This window comes from Erpetoichthys calabaricus, chromosome 17, assembly GCF_900747795.2.
Source record: "Erpetoichthys calabaricus chromosome 17, fErpCal1.3, whole genome shotgun sequence".
NCBI classification, from domain to species: Eukaryota; Metazoa; Chordata; class Cladistia; order Polypteriformes; family Polypteridae; genus Erpetoichthys; species Erpetoichthys calabaricus.
In genome coordinates this window covers 57,860,017-57,886,095 of record NC_041410.2, presented here as the reverse complement: position 1 = coordinate 57,886,095, position 26,079 = coordinate 57,860,017, and the positions used below count along the sequence as shown (strand labels likewise).

At 40.9% G+C, this 26,079-nt stretch overlaps 1 protein-coding gene across 1 annotated transcript in view; it reads left to right on the top strand.

Moving 5' to 3' along the window:
• crtc3 (CREB regulated transcription coactivator 3) overlaps positions 1 to 26,079 on the top strand; it is a 260,948-nt gene that overhangs the window by 171,742 nt on the left and 63,127 nt on the right. The window contains exon 8 of the mRNA XM_051920224.1: positions 12,354 to 12,439. Within this exon, the coding sequence (XP_051776184.1) occupies positions 12,354 to 12,439 (86 nt within the window). The remainder of the gene's footprint in view (positions 1 to 12,353; positions 12,440 to 26,079) is intronic.

Below are 26,079 nucleotides of genomic sequence, written 5' to 3'. Positions count from 1 at the left end.
TTTTTTTTTTTTTTTTTTTTTTTAGAATGGGCTGAATTTTTGCCAATCTATCACATAATTGCACAATATATATTCCAACCCTTCTTTTAAGATATCCAGTAGTCCCCGGGGATGACATATGTATAATAATTCAAAAGGGGAAAACCCATTTGAGGCTTCAGGGACCTCCCGATAAGCAAAAAGCACTAGGGAAAGTAACTGATACCAGTTCCTTCCATTTGTGTTGACCACCTTACGTAACATTTGCTTGAGGGTTTGATTGAACTGCTTTATAAGACTGTCAGTCTGGGGATGGTATACTGCAATCTTTAAATGCTTAACCCGGAGTAATTTTGCAACTTCCCTAAACATGTCTGAGGTAAAGGGTGTCCCTTAATCTGTTAAGATTTCCTGAGGGATGCCCACCCGTGAGAAGACCACTACATGTTTCTGTGCTGTGTTTTTAGAATTAGCCGTTCATAACCAAAGAGCTGGTGGTGGATTTTAGGAGGCCCAGGCCCCTCATGGACCCCATGATTATCAGAGGTGACTGTGTGCAGAGGGTACAAACCTATAAATACCTGGGAGTACAGCTGGATGATAAACTGTACTGGACAGCCAATAGTGATGCTCTGTGCAAGAGAGGACAGAGCCGACTATACTTCCTTAGAAGGCTAGCGTCTTTCAACATCTGCAATAAGATGCTGCAGATGTTCTATCAAACTGTTGTTGCAAGCGCCCTCTTCTACGCGGTGGTGTGCTGGGGAGGCAGCATAAAGAAGGACGCCTCACGCCTGGACCAACTGGTGAGGAAGGCAGGCTGTATTGTAGGCACAGACCTGGACAGTTTGACATCTGTGGCAGAGCGACGGGCACTGAGCAGGCTCCTGTCAATCATGGAGAATCCACTGCATCCACTGAACAGTATCATCTCCAGACAGAGGAGCAGCTTCAGCGGCAGACTGCTGTCACTGTCCTGCTCCACTGACAGACTGAGGAGATCGTTCCTCTCCCACACTGTGCGACTCTTCGATTCCACTGGGGGGGTGGGGGGGGATTGTAAACGGTAACATTATACACTCTCCACCTTGCACTTTTTAACTTGCACTGTGTTTTTTATCACTCTTTAATACTGTTTTTATCAGTATGCTGCTGCTGGAGTATGTGAATTTCCCCTTGGGGATTAATAAAGCTGTGTGTCTGTCTGTCTGTCTATCTGGACAGCTGCAGGAAAATGAGTAGCATAATCCATGAGGACTAGAGCGTTTTTATGTCCTCGGGCTGAGGATTCAAGGGGTCCCACTATATCGACCCCAATATGTTCGAAAGGGATATCAATAAGGGAGATTGGGATTAAAGGAGTACAGTCCTTCCTAGGAATATGGCATTCCAGACAGAAACGACGGACCTCCTCATAAATTCCAGGCCTATAAAAGCAGAGTTTAACCCTCTCCAAGGTTTTGTCAGATCCCAGATGGGTGCCCAGGAGGTGGGTATGCACTGGTTCACAGATCTGCCACTGGAACGTCTGTGGTACTAACAATGACCTCATCTCCCCCTCATGCTCAGCTACCCAATATAATAAATCATTATCAACAACAAAGTGGGGTCCATTAGGCATGGGAAGATCAGTGCGTTGGCCATTTATGGAGATTACTGCATTTCTGGCAAACTTAAGGGAGTCATCATTCCACTGCTCCCATTTAAAGTAGGCCGGCGTTTGCTTAAACTGAAAAGTTAAAGAAGATTGAGGAATAGTGTTGACCCCTACAGCCGGTGGATTACACGGCATGGAAACAGTTTGGGTTGGTTCCTCTCCATCCATGCTCAGGCCCAAAGATTTTCTGGGGTGTAGGTTACCAGTTTTATTTTCTGACCAGTCTTGTCCCAGTATTACCGGTAAAGGTGGATTTTGCAGGACCGCCACTCACATCATTTGGCACACCTATACCACCGAGTTTCACCATGTATGGAGGTTAGAGTGGTCTTTCCTTTAAACCATTGTTGCGGTAACACATCAGTGAGCCAATGGAAATATTGTTGCTGGAATCTATTAGTGCTGTTACCTTTAACCCATTAATCACAACCACTTCCATACAAGGACAAGACGGGTTGGCCACTGCACAATACCTTCCTTCTCTCGCCCAGATGCAGTCCATTGGCTCAGAGTTCAAAGGGCATTGGGTTAGCGTGTGTCTGGGCTCTCCACATTTGTAGAAGCAGAGTACTGGGCTTCCAATTTTTTGTATCATGGAAATATAAACAACAACAACATTTATTTATATAGCACATTTTCATACAAAAAGTAGCTCAAAGTGCTTTACATAATGAAGAAAAGAAAAATAACAGACAAAATACAAAATTAAAATAAGACAACATTAGTTAACATAGAAAAGGAGTAAGGTCCGATGGCCAGGGTGGACAGAAAAAACAAAAAAAAACTCAAGAAAGAAAAGAAATAAAATCTGTAGGGGTTCCAGGCCACGAGACCGCCCAGTCCCCTCTGGGCATTCTACCTAACATAAATGAAATAGTCCTCTTTGTAGTTAGGGTTCTCACGGAGTCACTTGATGCTGATGGTCATACAGACTTCTGGCTTTTAATCCATCCATCATTGTTGGAACATCATGGTGCTTTGGGTAGATGGTGGTGGCGCAAGCCACCACCAACAGGACACCGGAAAAGGAAACAGAAGAGAGAGTAGGGGTTAGTACAGATTTTGAATGAATAGTTATTATAATGAATTGGATATACAGAGTATCAGGATTAAATTACAGTGAAGTTATGAGATGGCCATGTTAAAATAATGTGTTTTCAGTAGTTTTTTAAAGTGCTCCACTGTATTAGCCTGGCGAATTCCTACTGGCAGGCTATTCCAGATATTTAGTTGCATAACAGCAGAAGGCCGCCTCACCACTCACCACTAAATGTGTACATGATATTAAAAACTGTATTCGAATAATGCATATTTTTTCAATAATGATTGTGAATTTTATTTTAATTTATACATCATCAGTTTAACAATAACATGTAAACATTGAACATGCCATGTACATATAAAGATATAATGGGAACAATAAGCTGCTATGTCCCTGTTGTTTTCCTGGTAATACATTTAATTTTAATATTTTTGTTTTATTTCTGCCATCATTATCATAAGTAAATGTAGCTAAATGCAGTTTTACCTATAGCAATTTATTGTAATAAATATTATATAATACTAACACACTTTCAATGTTTTTAGGTGACTATAAGTCATTTTACTTTGCACTTAATCTAGATAATGAAAAAATTCCACAGAAGCACACTTTTTTTTTTTTAATAAACCCAAAAACTCCCAGGGCACACCATGATTCTACCAAATACAAAAGCATTAAATGTCATAAACGTGCTCAACTGTCCAAAGGGTCTTGACTACTAGAGACCCTGTCAAAAAAATTGGTTTGGAGATTGGTGCTCACAGACACAGCACTGCACTCATATTCCCACTGTCTTTCGACTCTGAGAGTCACTGGCGAACACCCGCTCTGGTAGCTGGACCCCCAACACATCTCCTGGCTGTTACAGTGCACACTTAGTACCATGTCTGCAAGACCATGATCGCAGAGCTTATTTTATGTTGGCTTCTCCAGGTAGTCTTATTTTTCTCAGACAGGTTTCAGCCACCTGAGGAATGTGTTTCTAACCAGTCAGGACCTAGGGGCATTTCATTACTATTTATTTCCACAGCATATCAGTTGAAAAACACTTGTGTATATTTATCAATTATCAAGTTGTTGATGACGAACAATTGTGGATGGTATTTGCACAGTTTTAACACAATGTTAATGTATGCCCATTTAGGAGATGCTTATATTTTCAATTAAATCGGTCTTCAGCAGTACACTCAATTTACAGTCATTTTGATCGTTTAGTTTTACTTTGACATATCTGTGTTTTATATACTGTGCCAATCTGAGAATTAACACAAGATTTTTTTGGTTTTTATTTTTGTAGGTGCTTATAATATATTGTCCTCTCTTTCTTATTGTCTTCTTTTCAACTTACCTTTTAGGAAGACATTCAAATTCAGGGTGTACCTGCTTAAGTAGTATTTTGTTAAAAGTTCAGTATTAAGGTCATTGTTTAAGCTATGCGATTAATTTTTTTTTTAAAGTTCCTTTGTGTTGATTCTACATTATTTTTGTGATTCAGTGCGTATTTACTTATTGACCTTGTCGAGAGGTTTACTTACCTTGGCAGTGACATACATGTCTCTGGTGACTCTTTCCTATGAATTCAGTAGACGGATTGGGAGAGCATGGTGGGGATCATGAGGTCGCTGGAGTCCTGGTGCTTCCTGTCTTGCTATATGGTTGTGAGACATGGATGCTATCCAGTGACCTGAGATGAAGACTGGACTCCTTTGGTACTGTGTCTCTCTGGAAAATCCTTGGGTACCGTTGGTTCGACATTGTGTCGAATGAGTGGTTGCTCATGGAGTCCTGAATGAGGAGCATTACCTGCATTGTGAGGGAGCGTCAGTTATGGCACTACAGCCATGTGGCACGTTTTCCCGAGGGTGATCCGGCTTGCATATCTGCAGCATATCTTCCCGGGCAGCAAGGATGGGAAACCCAGTATCTCCCCTTTGATGTTAGATGGCAGCCTCCCTGGGTTGCAGCGGTGCCTCGGACTCCCCCAGGGCTTCATGGGGGTTGGAGTTCTGGGCACTGGTTTCGCCACACCCGGAAGTGCAGCCGGATGTCGGCAATCAAACACCTGGAGCACTTCCGGGGGCCCAATAAAACGGGCCAGTAACCACCACTCGGTGGCCAGAGTCGGGTGGAAGAGAACGAGGTTGCCTGAGAGGAGTGGTCGTGTAGGAGAAGTGTGTGGTGTACTTGGTGCTTTTGGGACTGTGTTGTGCCTGTGGGGATTATGGGGAAGACGTGCCCCACAGGTGAAGAAAATAAAAAGTTTATTTATTTTATACGTGTGCCTCCAGTGTGAATCTGTGTCGGGTCAGGTGCATATATAGCGCCTTGTTACTATATACAGTATACAGTGTGACAGGCAGACATGCTCATGTCACCCAACACACGTTTATTTACAATACCTATTATTTACAGATGTCCATAAGTGCCACAAACCCCAATCTTCCCCAAAGTCCAGGCCAACCACTCTGCCTCTTCGGACCGCCTCCTTCTCTCTTTCTAGCACCTTGTCCTGCTTCCACCCGACTCCAGCCTCGGAATGAAGGGAGGCGGCCCCTTTTATCTGTATCCGGATGTGTTCCAGGTGTGCAACGGCAATCCCGCGGACACGCCCCAATGTGGCGGAAATGCCGGCTGTCCTCCCGGAAGTACTCCGGGTGTTCCCTCTCTTCTTCCCCCCAGCACTTCCTGGTGTGGCGGAAGTACTGGGGTCCAGGGTCCTTCAGGCAGGGGGACGCCCCTGGCGGTGACCACGGGCCCCTACAGGGTTGGGTTTCCAAGCCCTGTACCCGTGGCCCCCAATACAACCAGGGTGGATGCCCCCTCGCGGTCTGGAGGAGGAATGAGCCCTCCTCCTGTCTTCCTGGGCATCCCGGCCGGGGTATGTATATATGTGTGTGTATGTATATATGTGTGTATATGTGTGTATGTATATATGTATATATGTGTGTGTATGTATATATGTGTATATATGTGTGTGTATATGTGTGTATGTATATATGTATATATATGTGTGTATATGTATATATATGTGTATATGTATATATATATATATATATATATATATATATATATATATATATAAATGTGTGTGTATATATGTGTGTGTGTATATGTGGGGTGGCACAGTGGTAGCGCTGCTGCCTCGCAGTAAGGAGACCTGGGTTCGCTTCCCAGGTCCTCCCTGCGTGGAGTTTGCATGTTCTCCCCGTGTCTGTGTGGATTTTCTCCGGGTGCTCTGGTTTCCTCTCACAGTCCAAAGACATGTAGGTTAGGTGCATTGGCGATCCTAAATTGTCCCTAGTGTGTGCTTGGTGTGTGTGTGCCCTGCATTGGGCTGGCGCCTTGCCCGGGGTTTGTTCCTGCCTTGTGCCCTGTGTTGGCCGGGATTGGTTCCAGCATACCCCCGTTTTTTAGCGGGTTGGATGACACGTGTGTGTGTGTGTGTGTATATATGTATATATGCTCCTGGCTCAGGTGGTGGATTCTTCTTGTATTGGAGTGCACACTTTCTCTCTGTGACATGGCCTTTTGTCTGTGTTGTTCTATGCTTTCCTCTCTTAGTATCTGGTTAACAGGTTAGTGCCTGTTGTGTTATCTGAAGCTTCGTAGGGAAAAGCATTACTCTTTCTGGCACAAGAGTTTAGATGCTGAAGTTCCCTTCAAGTGATGGCTGCTTCTCAGTTTTTGTAGACTTGTGTCAGTTACTGCCCCAGAGCTTGTCTTTCAAGAGTGGATATCAGTTTTCACGTCCCCAAAGAGGGAGTGGCTCATCAGCTTTCAGGTTTTAGTGTAAATGGTCATTTCGGAAAATGCTGACAGATTTCTGTCCCCCAAGCTCTTCCACAGCTAGTTTTCAAAGGAAGTTGTAACATCTTGTGATAGGATTAAAATCTCTTCCAGTTACAAAATCAGTGCCTTCTCATTGTCGCATTAGTTTGTACATCACAGTTTAATTATAGCCCTTTGTTTGGTCTTGATGTTGTCTCCTGCCTTCTAGTCTAAAGGGGCCTCTGAAAAATGTCAGTTTATTTCTGATTAACAGCTTTGTTATCAGATAAAGTACAGGGCTGAGCCTGAAACAAACTGCAGTTCAGCCACTTAGTTTGGAATGTAAATAGGAGTTTGGCTGTTCTGGATGTCTGGATCCCTGTTAAATCTGCTGTCCACTAAAGCCTAGCAGAATGGGCAGTGGCCACTTTGTCCTACAGTTATTCTGTGTATTGAAATTCTAAGTTAAAGTGTGAAAGATCTAACATCCCAAAATTCTAAACTTGGTGTGTATATATAATATAAATATATATGGTTGAATAGTTTACTGTCAAATAATGCAAAGAGTATGCAATACGTGTTTCGCCCTAATTCTGGGCTTATCAGGCATACACACTCACTGCACCCCCCTCTCGGGGAATCGAACCTCGGACGAAAAGTTACTTGTACTTGTACCTGTACTTGTTCTTATCTGTATTTGAATTAGTATCGAGGAAGTAGGGTAGAAAGCAACAGTAACTGATATCGGCATTTGTAAGCAAATAACCGCCATCGTCATAACATCGATTCCGTAGTTTAAAGGAAAAGAAAAAAAGGCGCGGCTGACTTCAAAGCAGTAAAAGGTGAAGGCTCAGCGGTGTGCAGGTAAGGGGCCAGGGTTAAGACTCTGATCAGGCACAAGGGGCTGTAGGACCAAATAAGGTAGTAAAGTTTTATTGATTTGTTTATTAGATTATATATACAGTCCTTAGCGGTTCAGAGGTAGAGCAGTTAAGTGGGCAACAGCATAAGGGTTCATTAATACAGGGGAATACAAACAGTGCGAGTGGAGAGCTTATAAGTAAAAGGAGCGCAAAGTTAGGAGAAGAGACAGAGAAAAGTAAAGTTAACCTCATAGACAAATAGCAGGCAGCTGAGAGGGAGAACAGTACAGGAGCTTAAGGGGAAAATGTGTAAAATATCTGTAGCAGATCTTAGTGTTACCATTTAAGTTAAGGAGCAGCTGAAAGAAGAAATTTAATTTAAAAAAAAAAAAAGTTAAGGCAGTTTACTAATCCCAAATAAAATTTTAATAATGAGGCCAGTGCAATGCAAGTCCTGTTGGATGTTGGACTTTTTAGATGATGGTTTGGAAGAGCCAGTTGTCTATGAGGGCTACATCTGCAAGAGATGCCAGCTGATCCAGCACCTCAAGCTCAGGGTCGCTGAACTGGAGGAGGAGTTGGCTGACTTGCGTTGTAACAGTGAATTGCCAGACTTGGTCCAGGTGTCCTTTAGAGAGAGAGTTTGCACCCCCAAGGTGGCTTGGGAGGAGATTCCAGACCAGACAGGTAGAAATAGGTGGGTCACGGTCACAAGGCATACGGTAAAGGGTGCACACTGACACTTCTAATTCTGGGGTTGATGCCCCTGAACAAACCATTCTGTCCTTGTGAAGCTAGATGGTGTCTCTGATAATTCTGAGGTGATAGGCAAGGATGAGGAGCCCCAACGGGCCACCTCAAAACCAGTTCCCAAAAAGAGAGAGGTAGTGATAGTTGGGGACTCAATCATTAGGGGGATTGAAGCGCAGGTGTGCTCCAGAGAGAGAGAGAGAGAGTCTCGCACGGTGTGTTGCCTTCTGGGAGCACAGGTGGGAGACCTCCCTGGAAGGGTGGATAGGCTCTTGGCCAGAGTGGGGGTGGATCCAGTTGTCATTGTCCATGTTGGAACAAATAACATACATAAGGTTAGTATGTCAGTTCTGTGATCCAAATTCAAGGAGTTAGGTGCCAAGCTGAGGAGCAGAACTGACAAGGTAGTCTTCTCAGAAGTTGTGCCTGTGCCACGTGCCAGTCCAGGTAAGACTGAGGAGATTAGAAGGCTTAACAGGTGGCTCAAATCTTGGTGCAGTGTAGAAGGGTATAGGTTTATGGGGCATTGGGACTCCTTTTGGATAGCATAATTAAATATTATAGCAATAGTGTAACATAAAGGGATACACATTTTTTAATAAGGATAGACAGAACAGAAAAGGAGGTGGGGTTGCTGTTTATGCCAAACAGGATTTAAAAGTCCTCTTCGGTTGGATGATGAGCCCCATCTTAGTGAGGACATGTGGCTTTGCCTGGAAAATATTAGGGAAAGAGGTCTTATTTTAGGAGTGTGTTATAGACCACCCAATTCAGACAGTAATTTCAACACACATCTTTTTTAGTAATATCAAAAAGGCAAGTTTACAGGGAGATATTGTAGTCATGTGGGACTTTAATTATCCAAATATTAACTGGGATAACCTTGCAGATGGAGGAGCACAAGAGCAGGAGTTTTTAGAAGTAATCGGTGACTGTTTTTAACACGGCATGTTAAAGCACCAACAAGGGGTGAAGCCTGTCTGGATTTAGTATTTTGTAATAATCAGGATAGAATTGAAGGTGTAGAGGTGATTGAACCACTAGGGTCAAGTGACCATAATGTAATACAATTCTCAGTATTTTGTAAGAGTGCAGATGCAAAGACTAAAATTGTTAAGTTGAACTTTGGTAGGGCTAATTTTGAGCAGATGCGACAAAGTCTAAGTAGGATACACTGGGATAAGCTTTTAAGTGTGGAGACAGTCGAGGAGCAGTGGAACAGGTTTAAAAATGTTTTACATGTAATGCAGGACAGATACCTACCTAAATTTGGAATTAATAGGAAACTAAAAAAAACTCCACGGTGGATTAATAAAGATTTAAAAAAGAAGTTGCAAAGGAAAAAACTGCTTTATAAGGCATATAAGACTAATGACTGCAAAGTGAATCGTAGAGCGTATGAGAACATGAGGGCAACCATTAAGAAGGATACCAGGGAGGCTAAAAGACAGCTGGAGAGGAATATAGCAGATAAGGTGAAAGACATCCTTAAGAGATTCTTTCAGTATTTTAGTAGTAAAAGAACAGTCGAGGAGGTCAAGTGCATCAGAAATAGTAAAGGGGAATTGAAAGATACAGACAGTGAAATAGCAGATGCCCTAAACTTATATTTTTTGAGGTGTTTACAAGTGAGCAAGTGGATAACCTCCCAGAGGTAAACGCAACTACTAAGGAAGTACTGAGAGATTTGGAAATTGTAGAGGGAGAAGTGCTGCTCAGATTAAATAAGCTGAAATCAAACAAATCACCAGGACCAGATAATATTTACCCTCGAGTTCTTAAGGAGGCTAGTGAGTACATATATAAACCCTTGACACATATTTTTAGGAAGTCACTGCGCACTGGAGAGATTCCGAAGGACTGGAAAATGGCAAATATCATTCCATTATATAAAAAGGGTGACGGGGCAGATCCAAGCAACTATAGGCCAGTAAGCTTAACATGCATCACAGGAAAATTAATTGAAGGAATTATTAAGGATAAGATTGAGCAACACCTGGCAAGGACAAGAGATTTTCAGAACAGTCAGCATGGGTTCAGAAGAGGGAGGTCGTGTTTTACTAACATGCTAGAATTCTATGAGGAGGTAACCAAAGGATACAATCAAAGTGGAGCATATGATATTATTTATCTGGACTTTCAGAAAGCATTTGATAAAGTGCTGCATGAGAGGTTGGGCATCAAATTAAAAGAAGTGGGAGTTCAGGGTGATGTTTTTAGATGGGTGCAAAATTGGCTCAGACAAAGGAAGCAAAGGGTGATGATGCGAGGAACCTCATCAGAACTGGCCGATGTTAAGAGTGTTGTTCCACAGGGGTCAGTGCTAGGGCCGCTGCTATTTTTAATATATATAAATGATTTAGATAGGAATATAAGTAACAAGCTGGTTAAGTTTGCAGATGATACCAAGATAGGAGGATTAGCAGATAATTTGGAATCTGTTATATCATTACAGAAGGACTTGGATAGCATACAGGCTTGGGCAGATTTGTGGCGGATGAAATTTAATGTCAGTAAATGTAAAGTATTACATATAGGAAGTAAAAATGTGAGGTTTGAATACACAATGGGTGGTCGGAAAATTGAGAATACACCTTATGGGAAGGATTTAGGACTCATAGTGGACTCTAAGCTATCGACTTCCCGACAGTGTTCAGAAGCCATTAAGAAGGCTAACAGAATGTTAGGATATATAGCACGATGTGTGGAGTACAAGTCCAAGGAGGTTATGCTCAACCTTTATAATGCACTGCTGAGGCCTCATCTTGAGTACTGTTTGCAGTTTTGGTCTCCAGGCTACAAAAAGGACATAGCAGCACTAGAAAAGGTCCAGAGAAGAACGACTAGGCTGATTCCAGGGCTACAGGGGTTGAATTATGAGGAAAGATTAAAAGAGCTGAGCCTTTACAGTTTAAGCAAAAGAAGATTAAGAGGTGACATGATTGAAGTGTTTAAAATTATGAAGGGAATTAATACAGTGGATCGAGACTGTTATTTTAAAATGAGTTCATCAAGAACACAGGGACACAGTTGGAAACTTGTTAAGGATAAATTTCGCACAAACATTAGGAAGTTTTTCTTTACACAAAGAATAATAGACACTTGGAGTAAACTACCAAGTAGTGTGGTAGACAGTAAGACGGTGGGGACTTTCAAAACTCGACTTGATGTTTTTTTGGAAGAAATAAGTGGATAGGACTGGCGAGCTTTGCTGGGCTGAATGGCCTGTTCTCGTCTAGAGTGTTCTAATGTGTATATGTGTATATATGTATATATAATAGGTCAGTCAGTCATTATCCAACCCGTTATATCCTATCACATGGTCACGGGGGTCTGCTGGTGCCAATCCTATCCAACACAGGGCACAAAGCAGGAATGAAACCCGGGCAGGGCACCAGCCCACCGCAGAGCACATCCCCACACCAAGCACACACTAGGGACAATTTAGTATTGCCAATGCACCTAACCTGCATGTCTTTGGACTGTCGGAGGAAACCCACGCAGACACTGGGAGAATATGCAAACTCCATGCAGGGAGGAACCAGGAAGCGAACCCAGGTCTCCATACTGCGAGGTAGCAGTGCTACCAGTGTGCCACTGTGCTGCCCTGTAAATAATATAAAATGTCTGAATCATAGATTATTATTTAGCCAGTCGGCAATCAGCCACCACACCCTTCCATTTGCAAGAAGCATATCATAGGCATGTTATAGAGTACCTGCCACTTAATACAAAGAGTACACAACACGTTTCACCCTAATTGGGACTCAGCAGATGTAAGCACCTTTGCTTCCCCTTGCAGGTATCGAACCTCGGATGTCAGCACCTGAGGTGAATGAAGCCTCAGAAGTTGCACCATGGCAGCTGATTCACTTACTTGACAGGGTGTAGATCGATGTATTATATCCAAAGTTCTGAACATTTTTTTAATATGATCCTGCATAGTTATTTGTTCCAAAAAAGGAAAAAATATTTTTTTCAATGCTATAGCCATTTTAAATGCAGAAAAAGTAAATTTGTATAATGTTTAGATAAACCTGTTGTTAGGTTTGCTTTGCTAATGCCACCTTTTCCAAAAAATTATCTCTGAAGAATAATGAAACCTGACTTCTTTTCATTCAAGACAAAAGCAGAAATTTCTCTTATAAAGGTACCTAAGTAGGTAGAGTATGGTTAGTAGTTATAAGAGTGCAATGCTCGTTTTTATAACAAAAGTCATTTTAAGTGCCTTAAATGAAAGCCTGGTGCTAATGTGTTTGCTTCTGCAAATTACTTTCATTCTTGTTCTTCACAGTGTTTTCATTTCAACCTTTGGACGGTGGGGAAAGCCATTTGGGGGTCAACAAGCCGCTTTCTAAACAGTTACAGGAAACTAAAAACGTGAGTGGAGAACTTTTAGAAACAATGTATTGAAATTTCTTAGAAGTGTGGTGTGGTGGTGTGTCTTGTGGTTTCTGCAATGGTTGTTTCATTTTTGTGACTTTTTTTTTTTTTTTTTTTTTAATTTCTTGAGAACAATAGGAGTTCATGAAAGGTAACTCATTTTGATCAGCACAGAACAAACCTTCTCATTTACTAATATCACCACACACGTCTAAGAAGAAGTATAGCAGCATATTGCAAGATGAAGAAAATAGTTAGATAGCAAGCATTATAGTATATACTACCAAAAGTTTGGAATCACCCAGAAATGTTCATGTTTTGGATAGAAATTTGTACCTTTTTTATCAAGATACCATTAATTTAACACTAATGAATATATTATAATGATTAAGAAAATCCTGGCTTGTTTTATCACACACTTGAACCTAGGACACCAAAGATGAAATGTGTATTCTGAGTTGTTCCATGCCTTCCGTTCAGTGCTCCTGAATTAGGCACGTGCTTTGTATATGACTGTAATGGGACAAGTAGGTTTGGAAAATGAATGAGTGAATAAACATATGCATAAAAACTTTTTTTTTTTTATATATAGTGAGCTATCTCTCTCTCACTCTCTGTCTGTCTCTACGTTTATATAATGAGATTTGTTAATGGATAATAAAATCTGAATGTGCCTTTGTGTCACTTTTACAGGTAAGGGAAACTACTACTTCTCTTTTTTTTTTTATGCTGTTTTTTACTTTAATATACAAACCACTACATGATCCCTTTAATTTTACTCTGAAAATCAAAGTAGTCTTGGAACACTTCTTGATGTATTTCACCTTTGCAATGGAGTACTTAACCTTTGGTCATGGATAGAAGTATACTGGGGTAGCTATTCGAGTCCATACATTTTTACCCATTGGTAGTTATTTACTTTAGCACCTTTATTCATGTCTATAAGCCGTACAGGATCTATAAAAGGTATTCACGTTTATCCCCAAGTGCTTTAGGAAGTTAGTGGTTACATATATAAACTCTCAGTACATATTCTTTGAAAATCTCTGTACACATTGAAAAATTCCTAAAGACTAGAGGCTAGCAAACATGGGTGAACATGCTGGTCCAACTAACTATAGGGTAGTAAGTTTAACATACATCATAGTTATATTAATGGAAGCATTCTTTTAAGGGAAAGATCAAGCAGCACATCTCTAGAACAGATGTTGTTAGCAAGTTCTCAGCATTTAAGACAAAGGCCATGTTTCACTGATAAGCTGTAATTCTATTCGGAAGCAACAATGTAATATGAGGGATGTATATGATATATTTTTTTTTTTTAAAGATTTTAATAAGGCATCACATGAAAGGTTAATAATAATTCATTACATTTATATAGCGCTTTTCTCAATACTCAAAGCGCTATCCACACAGGGAGGAACCAGGAAGTGAACCTACAATCTTCCACAATCAAATTACAAGAAATACACATTTAGGGCATGGTCTGTGGGTGGGTGCAAAGCTGGCTGAAACATAGGAAGCAAAGGATTATGATAAGGTAATACAGGGTGATCCAAAATGAAGTACCAAATTTCTCAAGATCATTGCGTGAGGTAGAGGCAGCTGAGTGGGTTGGGGTGGGGGTCCTTTGATAGGTGATCCCTTGTAGTTTTCAGTCAGCATCATGCCTTGGTCTGGTGTGCGCCGTGCTTTTGCTCTCAAAGCATTCTTCAGAAACAACTAATCTATTATCACTACGCAACGTGCCTTCCGAATGCACTTCAGCATTCCTCCTAACGGTGATGTCCCAAATCAGAAAACAATTCTTCAGTGTGTGTCTAAATTTAGACAGACAGGTACAACATTGAACCAAAAATCTCCAGGCTGTCCTTGGACTGTACAAATGCCTGAGAACATCCAAGCTGTAATGGCATTAATTTTGCAGTCTCCTAGGTGTTTAGCATGCAAACATGCTTATGCTGTAGGCATTTCCAACACGTCTTTGAGGATTTTGCATGAGGACCTTTATTTCCATCCATACAAAATGATGGTAGTGCAGAAACTCACTGAGAGAGACTGGGAGAGCCTTAGAGAGTTGTGCATGAACATTTTGCAAACCGTTCATTGAGATGCCATCGTCATGTGCAGCGATGAGGCACATTTCCATTTGAATGGTTGCTTAAATAAGCAAAATGTTCGCTACTGGGCTGGAACCAACCCTCTTGAACTTCTTAAGAGACCCCTGCACAGTGAGCGTGTTAGTTTGGTGTGCCATTGCAGAATTTTGCATTGTATGCCTTTACTTTTTTCAAGAAGGGGGGAGCAACTGTCATCATCACTTCAGAACATTACATTGAAATGCTAGAGAACTTCTTGTGGCCCCAACTGGAAGAAATGGATGTGGTGGATGCCTGGTTTCAGCAGGATGGAACAACAGCTCCATCCATGCAAGTTTTGCGGGAGATTTTTCTAGAGAAGCTGATCTCCCCGCGCGGTGATGTCGGGTGGCCTTCACGTTCGCCTGATCTCGCTCCACATGATTTCTTCTTGTGGGGCTGTCTCAAGTCAAAGGTATACACACCACACACTGTATACCTTTAGCCCTGTAGCCCTCAAGGACGCTATTTGCCACTATTCTCCTTGAACTGGCCGAATGAGTCATGCAAGCATTCAGAAATAGTCTTGAAGAGTGTATCTCTAATGATGGCCTGTGGTATAGCGGGTCCACAGCTTAGAAGAAAAGGCCAGATTTTAAATAAATAATCGCCACTTAAAGAGGGAGCATGGTAGTGTGGCCGGAGCTGTTCCCAGGCGCAATGTAGGCTTGGGAGTTTCCACTCTGAAGTGTACAGGCATGGGATCGGCCATGTCCTTGATTGATGCCAGGAGCTGTTAATTGCTGCACCTGTGCCACATCCCTATTATAAATAGGAGAAGCGCGAGTGCGGAGGGGAAAAAAAAAAGGAAAGAAAAGAATGGAGGTTAAGGGAGAAGACGGCAGGAGGTGAAGGAGCTGGTGCGTGCGTGTGTGCAAGAGCAGGCTCACTGTAATAATGAGAGGCAGCCGGGAAGCGAGCCCTAGCGGGGTGTTTGGCCTGCACCCGGGGCAGATGGATTGGGTCACTCCTGCTGAGTTTTTACAGAGGACCAGGAGTAACCACGATCAAGGACGGCTTGCCGTGGAAAGCAGCGGGAGTCGGAGGCTTGAGAGGTGGAAGCCCCATTGTGAGCACCCTGGTTGCTGGGGAACCCAAGTCTCTGTCTGGCGAAGCCCTACAGAGCCAGGGATCGAAAGGCTACATGACCAGAAGGAGAAGGTCAGCTGTAGGTAGGGCAACTTCCCTGGTGCAGGGCCTGGATGGGAGAAGCAGGGGAGTCACCACCTAAAGAAGGCACCGGGATTTTAAAGGACTGCTTCCAGCCATTGTTGTATTAACCTCATTTTTAAATGGAATATTTATTGGATTATTTTAACCTCACTTTGTATCACCTTGTTTTTAACACTAGAATTACCAAAGCCTACGAAAAGACTCGTAATCCCAGCCCACCTTAATTCCCTTCGCACCTCTGTCAGCGTCTTTTGTGTTGTAAATGTGTCGATAAGCACAAGCAGCCTGCTATCCCATCCCTCCACCAACGCAGAAAGGGCATAAAGTTCTCTCAGCTCAAGTTGCCCAGAGTTGTCTAGGGTAAATAATATATCGTTATTGGAATACACTCATTTCATGCGTGTTCCGTGTCTACAACAATCTATATAAACACATCGTTAAAACAGAAACGTTTTTCATGTTTTAGTAATAATTGACAAAATGTAGACATGAAGTGTATAATGTGTGAAGCCTGAAGTCAAAATATCAAATAAACACATTCACAGAATGTACAAGTATAACAAAGCAAGTGCGCTTTTATTCAAGAATATAACTGCAGAAAAAGAACTCGCATCAGGGTGCGACATTGACAAGCCCTTAATATGACCACTTTGGTGGTGCAGTAGTAAGAACTGCTGACTGGTAAACAAAAGGTCACAGGTTCGACCCCAGACGATTCCATTTTGATAAGTGAGCTGCTCTTATTCTTACTATTATAGAACATACATTTGATTTGAGTCTGTAACAGTCTGTGTAAATTTATGGTACTTGTAAAGCAAAGCCCCCCCCACACCCCCCCCCCCCCCCCCCCCCCCCCCACACACACATAGGAACAGCACAGCTGCATCAGGTGTAAAGGCGAAAGAATGCACGTCCCACTTTTTCCGCACAAAAGTGCAACGGCAGCTTCTTCCTACAGCTAATAGACTCTTCAGTACTTCAGTAGTGACTCTCCATGCTAGTGTTTAGATCTGGATACGGTGTATGTATCCTAAAAAGAAGTCTGACTGCATTCTTGTACCATTGCTCGCATACTGAAGTGTCCGCACGCACTTTTCGTGGCATTACACATATACTTTATGAGCATGTCCATGTTGATCAAACATAGGAAGCTCTGCAATCTACTTGTGACTTTACGCTGTAGGAAGATAAGTAAATAAATCAAGGTAAATAACATTCAATGTGGCTTTTATATACAAAGTACAGCAACAGCAAAAGTGCAACGTGCATTCTTTCGCCTTTACGCCTGGTGCAGCTGCGTTGTTCTTCATCTCATCATCATCTGAGTTCACCTCTGTTATTGCATGTCTTTATGTGAAAACAGCAGTGTCAGATCGGGGGGAGCGTGAATGTGACTGGGAGAATAAAACTGAATAAAAAAAAAAAAAACACTAACCTTTACAAGTACCATAAATTTGGATAGTGTACAAGCTTAGGCAGATTTGTGGCAGATGAAGCTTAATGTAGTCCATGTAGGAAGTCAAAATGTGATATATGAATACACAACTTGAAAGTATGCCTTATGAGAAGGACCTGGGAGTCATAGAGGACACATCACTGTCTACATCCACACAGTGTACACAAGTGATCATGAAAGCTAAAAGGTTGTCAGAGTGGTGGTTCTGAGGCTAAGGATCTGTGCTGGTATCCAGAAGGTTGCCGGTTCGAATGCCTGTCACTGCCAAAAGAGATCCTACTCTGCTGGGCCCTTGAGCAAGGCCCTTAACCTTCAATTGCTCCAGGGGCACTATACAATGGCTGACCCTGCAGTCTGGCCCCAAGGGGTATGTGAAAGCTAACAAATTCCTAATACGAGAAAGGCGAAATAAAGAACAAAAAAAAAAAAGTCTGAGGTGTAAGTCGAGGGACGATATGCTTCAATTATATAACACACCAGTGAGGCCTTATCTTGAGTAATGTGTTCAGTTTTGTCTCTGTGTTACAAAAAATACATAGTAACACTAGAGAAATATTATAGAAGAGCAACTAGGCTAATTCTTAGACTAAGAGATAAGAGGAGAGATTGAAGGAGTTGAACTTTTTCAGGTTAAGCAAGTTAAATGAGGTTAAGAAGGTGGTATTTGACTGCAGTATTTAAAATTTTGAAAGTAATTAGTACAGTAGATCCCAATTGCTGGATTAAAGTAAGTTCTGCAACAAGAACCATGGGGTTAGTAGTTGGTAACTTTTTAAAGGCAGATTCCTCACAAATGTTAGTTTTTCTTCATGCAAAAAAATATAGAAACATGAAATAAATTACCATATAATGTTGTGGAGGGCAGATTTAAAGACTTTTCTGATGTTCTGGTATACTCTAGCCAAGATGTTATGTGTGCTTTTTTTAATAGTGAGTTTCACTTTGCCACTCTCCCATAATGCTGTGGCTGGTGCACCACCTGGGCAATAGTTGTTATATACACAGTCTTTCTTGTCTTAGCCACTATAGCTAAGAAGCTGTAACTTTTTCAGAATTATCATAGTTCTTTCTCTTACAGGCCTCACTCATCTTTTTCATGCATGATCATTCAGTTTTTCTGGATGGCCTGCTCTAGGCAGATTTACAGCTCTGCTGTTTCCATTTTGTAGCGAGTGATTTAACAGTTCTCCAAATGATGTTCAGTGTAGGGCAGACTGTCGTCCTCCATTTAGCAAGCTGCTGCCTGACATTCTTATTTCCAGATTAAAAGTCTCCATTTTCCTGACAGGGCCTCTCGCCAGACCTTACAACACTAGCAGGGATGTGTCCCAAAGGTACGAGCTGGGTACCCAAGTTCTGAACAAAGGACCATAAATCAAGGATGAGCAACATCGTTGAACAGGGCATTATTCCAGTGGTCAAGCAAGAGTATGGGCTTATGTGCACCCAAGAAGCCAACAACAGGACCTCTATTCCTTCCTTAAAAACATTTACCACACCCTAACTAACTGCTTCCATCTATCAGCTCACTGCTTAACCTTGCGGTAATCTCTGCCCTAAAGCAGAAATCTCAGTGGTTCTTAAGGAGTGGTTGAAACAAAGATTAAAGCAGCACTTTCCACTACAAAGGGTAACATGGGATGGACTGGAGGAAAAAAAGAAAACTGAATACTGTCCGTAGCAGGAGTTAGACACTGGGGGCACATGCTAAGATAGCAAGTACCCGAGCAGAGGAAGACCATTCATAAGCCATGCTGACTGATCACTAGTTGACCCAGCAGACATAATTTTGCTAGCTACAGAGAAGACTGAATGTATATAAAAAAACAACTCTTGAAAAGAAACCGCAGTACTGCCCGTAAAGGTAAGGTGTGATCAAAGACAAGGAAGAAGACAAAGTTTTAAATAAAGAAAGGGAGTGCGCTGAAAAAATGTTCCTGAGTTTTGAGAAAGTCAACCAAGAAAGGAACAAAGCTTCACTCATCTCAACCATAAGCACTACTTTGATTCTGAGGACTATTAATTGCACTTTAACAAAACAAAGCAGGCTAATATATTATGGTATTGGTGTTACTTTTAAGTAATAACCTTGTGAAGGATAAGAACAGTCACTGTGTTGCAAGTTTCTTCCTAAATACAATCAGAAAGTGCAGAACAGCATCTTGGATGCACGCTCACTGTCTCTCTCACAAACACACACGCACACAAATTCACACCCAGAGAGAGAGAGAGATATGTATGTGGGGTATGATGGTAATCCAGTGCAGAGGCTGCTGTGAGCAAATGATTGCCACAGTATGAAAGACGAGATGATTAATAACTAGCTAAAGAACTTATCTATGTTGAAAAGATGAATTGGAAAATCTGAATTCATAAGTTCTGTATTTCTATAAGAGAGAAAATGGTCTATCTAAGCAAAGAGATGGAATTCACAATTTGAGCCTTTTTCTAGAAGAGAAAAGACAAAAAATAAGCCTTCATAATTTTTTTTTGTTTTGTTATTGTGTTTCATCTATATGTAGACTTCCTCTTACTGCCATCTACAAGCCAATTATTGAAAGCAGCAACTCTCTGTTATCCAAGCCAGAGGTTTGGGGTGGGGATTTGCGGTTTGTTTTTCTTGTATTTATTTTACCCTTAACAAGCTTCCAACTGTGTACCGTGTTGTTGTTGTAACTCATCTTAAAGTAATAGTCTCAATTCACTATACTAATTTCTTTCGCAGTTTTGAACACTTCAATAAAAAATAAACACTTTTTTTTATCTCCCTACTTACCCATTGTGGAGTTTTTGTCATTTTCTATGAGATACTAATTTTGGAATATACATGTCCTACATTATATGTAAAATGTTTATAAACCTTTCCCACTGTTCCCTTACAGTTTCTATGCTTAAAAACTTATCCCAGTTTATCCCTTATTATGTTTTGTTCAAGACAAAACAACAGATGAACTAAATTCAGGACACATCAAAGCATATCCTTTTCCTAGTTGTACCTCACTTTTAAAACAGCTGTTCCAACAAAGAAAGGAAGATATGCTGGTGCCTAAGGCTATCGATTAGTTTATAACCTGGGCATCGGGGACAAGTAGTTGTTAAATTGGTTTACAGCCTGGGAAAGAAAGACATGCCAGTAGTACTAAGCAACATCAAAAGTTTTATTGTTTGGGAAAAAAAATGAATATGCTCAAGATGCAACAATCACATCTTGCAAAACCCACCAGTAGAATTTTATAATAAATATGCCTTGTCTGAAGAGTGACATCAGGTGGGAGGAAGAACAAGGGACAAAGACTTCAGGAAAAGAGAACAGAGCGACGTCGGAAGAGGGCGCCAGTAACATGCAGCCGTTTCCATCTAATCATCAGAAAAGCATCTAATGAACAACTACAAGTGCATAAATCACAAACCACCTGTGACATTCACCCTTGTCTTCTTTTTTGTAAGGTTTTTCTAAAGACTATATAAATATCCAGACTTTACTATCAGTCCTATTTTCTATACTTTGTTCTACTGGTAATCTTATTCCTGTAATAAATACCATGCTGCTTTGTCTTAATATCTAGAGTGATTGAAGTAATAAGGCAGATTTCTTTGAGCACCTGGTGCAGCCTGAGCTTTGCCATTACCTCTGTGCTGCAAGGTTTATTAAGGCTGTGGGTGAGAGCTCCACCCCATAGTAGGGAACAGTACGTAAAGTAAGGCATTCTTGGCTGATAAATGGCCTATAGTCAATGATACTGAGCCTTTGCATGTTTAAATGTATTCTTGGAGACCAAAAGTAATATTTAGGTCTGAGATATGTTTAAAACATCATGTGTTGTTCGTGCCGATAATTAAGCCTCTTGAAGTGCTGAGAGAGTAACAGGCTGTGTTATTCCTAAGGCACTTCTGTGGTTTAAAGTGCTAGAGGTTAACCAGCTTTGTGTGTTTCACTCATGGGGGCATTGTTGTGGTTAGGGTCTGTGTGTATGTGTATATGTGTGTGTGTGTGTGTGATGATCTCAAGGTGCAACAGTAGACCAACCTAGTAATGGATCTGATGAGTACACTTACCCCTAGGTAAAGGGTAAGTAGAGGGAAATAGATAGATAGATACTTTATTAAGCCCAAGGGGAAATTCACATACGACGGAAATACGACGATAATACACCAATATATCATAATGCTCAGCTACATACAACTCCAGCTCAATTGTTTTTTGTGATGATTTTTGCAATTTTTATTTTACTTTTATTTTTGCTTTTAAATTTGGGTTATAATTCATGTCATCATACATATTTACAGTAATTATTCATCCCTTCATGTACAATTCTAAACCAGGCTTATCCTACAATCCTACCTCAACCCCCCTTTCCCAAGTTTAAACAATACTCAACCAATCTACTCCTGTGCCTTTTCAACATATTGCGGGCCCCTCCAGTTCAAATTTAACTCTTTGTGGTGGGACAGGTCCCATTTGTTCCAAAAGGAGTCATTAAAGAGCCTCATAAATCCATGCCCTTCTATTCTTCACCAAGATCTGAGCCACATGTTTAGCCTTCTAATCTCCTGTCTTAACTTTACTGGCATGTGGCAGAGGCAGAACTTTGGCAATGACTACCTTGCCAGTTATGGTCCTCTGCCTGGCACTTAATTCTTTAAAATTAGGACTGCAGAACTGACAGCCTGCCCCTTTGTTTATTCATTTCCATACAGTGTGAAATTATCCCTTACTGTACCAGAATGCAGGGTTAAGTCATGTTATACAGTATGCTGACAGTCAGGCCTGTGCTTCCACACTTTCTTACATTTGTCTCTGTGGCAGCACAGCATCTTGCACAAACCTCAGCTGCAGCAGCAACTCCTGCTATTTGGAATCAAAGTGGATAAGTGACATCATGTTCATGTCCATAAAAGTGAAAAATTTAAAGCAACTTAATAAAAATAAAAGCAACTGTTAAAATGTATAAAAGATGGCTTGGTGACTGTAAGGAAAAAGAAAAAAAAGTGCTTGAAACTGCCTACCTGTAAAACTTGGACACCCTGAATTCATTTGTGTGAGCACATTTTGGATTAGAAAATGAAATCATATAGAATATTAAACTTTGAGCTTTGTTCTGTGATAACATTTTACATATGAAAAATCTTATTTCTTATAACTAGGACTTTTAACATGTTTAACTAGTTTGGGACTTTATGTAATGCTTAATTCAGAGGTGTGTTTCTCTAGTGTCCCTTTCATTTAAAGTTGATTGGTGAAAATTAAAATAAGTTCATTTACATAACATTTAAATATAACTGGTAAAGGAAGCTTTTATTTTTTTAGTCTGTCATAATGCTTTGAAGAAGGCGCATACAGCAGTTTGACATATAACTATGGCGTAAGACTTTTCTTTAGGTAGTATTTTCCGTAACAGTGACAATTCATGCTACAGTGACTAAAGATGTACTTAGTATTTTCTTTACACTAAGACCACCCTTACAGCTGCATTATCTAAAGATTATAATGATTCAGTATTTTGTTGTCTATATAATTTATTGGCAGAGCACCACAGTGATGTGCTATCTGTCATGTTTGGATACAGCTGGCAAGTTTAGCTTGAGACTTTATCACAGATTTTAAATCTCCATTTGGTGCTTCTTTGAAAAAAATGTATGGTTAAGATGTTTGAACTACAATAAGTTACAGATTCTTCACATCTAACAACTTCTAGTAAGCACAGGGATCTTTTCTTTTTAATTGGAATCTGCTGTCTTTGACAGCAATTTCGGCCTCATAATATTGTAAAATGTTATTAGAAAAAGATGTTTTGCAGTAATCATACATGTAATTAAATTCCATATTACAACTATTTTTAAAAATGTCGCATTGTTACAAAAATATGTAATTAAAGTTGTGATAGCAATCTCCTTCATAAAGTGGCTACAAGATTTTAAAAAGCTCCATTTATCAAACCAGCTAACCATATGTCCAAATGGATATGAATGTAATGCCATACACATAGTTTCTTACTTGTTTTAAGTTTCTTTTTCCATACAGGATGGTGGGACTAGTAAAGTTTAGTAAAATAAAAATATATCTTTAAGTCAGAGTTTTATTATTGGCAAAATAAAATTGCACTGTGTTGGCACTTGATTTTCTTTGCATTTTTTATTATTGTTACTACTAGGTTGAGTTATGCACTGCATTGTCATTATTTCTGCTTTGTAAAGCACCTATTTTTGCCTCTTTTGTTAATTTGACCCCAAATGTGATCTCTGATATTAAAACTAACTATGTTGGAGTTCTGTCTCTTAATTATTAATTATTATTATTGCTTTTGTTAATGCTTTCTTTATACTTTTTGTTATCTTCTCTATAGATGTGTCTCTGTGTCTATTATATTATTAAGAATAGGGTCATTTGTCAACATTTTCTTTAGTACAAATTCCATATGTGTTTCTTTTATTTGTTTTATTTTCACTATAATATTGCTTTCACTGACGCATTTATAAAAACATTCATCCATCTATCTTGTAAACTCTCTTTACCCTAAGCAGGGCTGCAGGAGCTCATTCCATGAAGAAGATGGTGCAAGGCATTTTTTTGCTTTGCAGTTTCATTTATTCTTTGACATATAAACAATGTATCAATTTTATAAATTAGATTTATTCGTTTCCAACCAAAAAAAAGCAGTATTTTGGATATACTGTTAGACAGGCAAAAAGATTGGAATTAACTCAGAAGCTGAAAGGCGTACATTTCAGTAATCCTAAATTGTTTTATAAAAATTTCACCCAAAAGGATCTCTCACTCAACATATCAGAAAAGGAGTGGAAGGTAGCAATGCAGAGAATTCATTTGAGCTCCATATGTGCAAAGCATACAATTATTCAACTCAAAATTATATATCAAGCACATCTGTCTCGCTTGAAATTGTCCAAAATGTTTCCAGGGCAAGATCCAACCTGCGAACGCTGCAATCAACCTCCAGCCTCACTGGGTCACGGGTTTTGGGCCTGCACCAAATTAACATCATTCTAGACAAAAGTGCCTTTCAGACAGTCTTGGTGTCACAATCCCTCCTAATCCACTAACAGCTGTGTTTGGTGTTCTTAGATAGATGAATGGATACTTTATTAATCCCCAAGGGGAAATTCACATACTCTAGCCGCAGCATACTGATAAAAAACAATATTAAATTAAAGAGCGATAAAAATGCAGGCATAACAGACAGTAACTTCATATAATGTTAACGTTTACTCCCATGGGTGGAATTGAAGAGTTGCATACTGTGGGGGAGAAACAATCTCCTCAGTCGCTGAAGCTGCTCCTTTTTCTGGAGATGATACTGTTCAGTGGATGCAGTGGATTCTCCATGACTGACCGGAGCCTGCTCAGCACCCGTCACTCTGCCACAGATGTCAAACTGTCCAGCTCCGTGCCTACAATAGAGCCTGCCTTCCTCACCAGTTTGTCCAGGTATGAGGCGTCCCTCTTCTTTATGCTGCCTCCCTAGCACACCACTGCGTAGAAGAGGGAACTCACCACAACGGTCTGATAGAACATCTGCAGCAACTTATTGCAGATGTTGAAGGACGCCAGCCTTCTAAGAAAGTATAGTCGGCTCTGTCCTTTCTTACACAGAGCATCAGTATTGGCAGTCCAGTCCAATTTATCATCCAGCTGCACTCCCAGGTATTTATAGGTCTGCACCCTCTGCACACAGTTACCTCTGATGATCACGGGGTCCATGAAGGGCCTGGGCCTCCTAAAATCCACCACCAGCTCCTTGGTTTTGCTGGTGTTCAGTTGTAGGTGGTTTGAGTCACACCATTTAACAAAGTCCTTGATTAGGTTCCTATACTCCTCCTCCTGCCCACTCCTGATGCAGCCCACGATAGCAGTGTTGTCAGCGAACTTTTGTATGTGGCAGGACTCCAAGTTGTATTGGAAATCAGATGTATATAGGCTGAACAGGACTGGAGAAAGTACAGTCACCTGCGGCGCTCCTGTGCTGCTGACTACAATGTCAGACCTGCAGCTCCCGAGATGCACATACTTAGGTCTGTCTGTAAGATAGTCCACGATCCATGCCACCAGGTATGAATCTACTCCCATCTCTGTTAGCTTGTCCCTAAGGAGCAGAGGTTGGATGGTGTTGAAGGCACTAGAGAAGTCCAGGAACATAATTCTTACTGCACCACTGCCTCTGTCCAAGTAGGAGAGGGATTGGTGTAGCATATAGATGATGGCATCCTCCGCTCCCACCTTCTCCTGGTATGCGAACTGCAGAGGGTCAAGGGCATGGTGGACCTGTGGCCTCAGGTGGTGAAGCAGCAGCTGCTCCATGGTCTTCATCACATGTGACGTCAGGGCAACAGGCCTGAAGTCATTCAACTCACCAGGATGTGATACCTTTGGGACTGGGGTGATGCAAGATGTTTTCCAAAGCCTCGGGACTCTCCCCTGTTCCAGGCTCAAGTTGAAGATACGCTGTAGAGGACTCCCCAGCTCCAACGCACAGGCCTTCTTCCAGATGGGCTTAAAGTGGAGAAGGACAAACAAACTGTGATTGCCTTCACTACACTATTGGCACGCAGACTTATTTTGCTAGACTGGAAGAATCCTAACTCTCCTCTTTTAAGTCAGTGGGTAATTGATGTTTTATATTATTTGAAATTGGAAAAAAAACAAATTCTCAGTGCAGAACTTTTTCAAAACCTGGCAGGATCTAATCAATAATATTTTAGAATATTAAAGCACTGAGGAAGTAGATTCTCTCACCATTTCTTTTTCTTCTCCATTTATCTGTATCCGCCTAATAAACTCATCAGTTTATTTATTTTTACTATTTTTAAGTTTTAGTCCATTGGCCATGCTCTCTTTCTCAGGGGTGGGGGTTGAT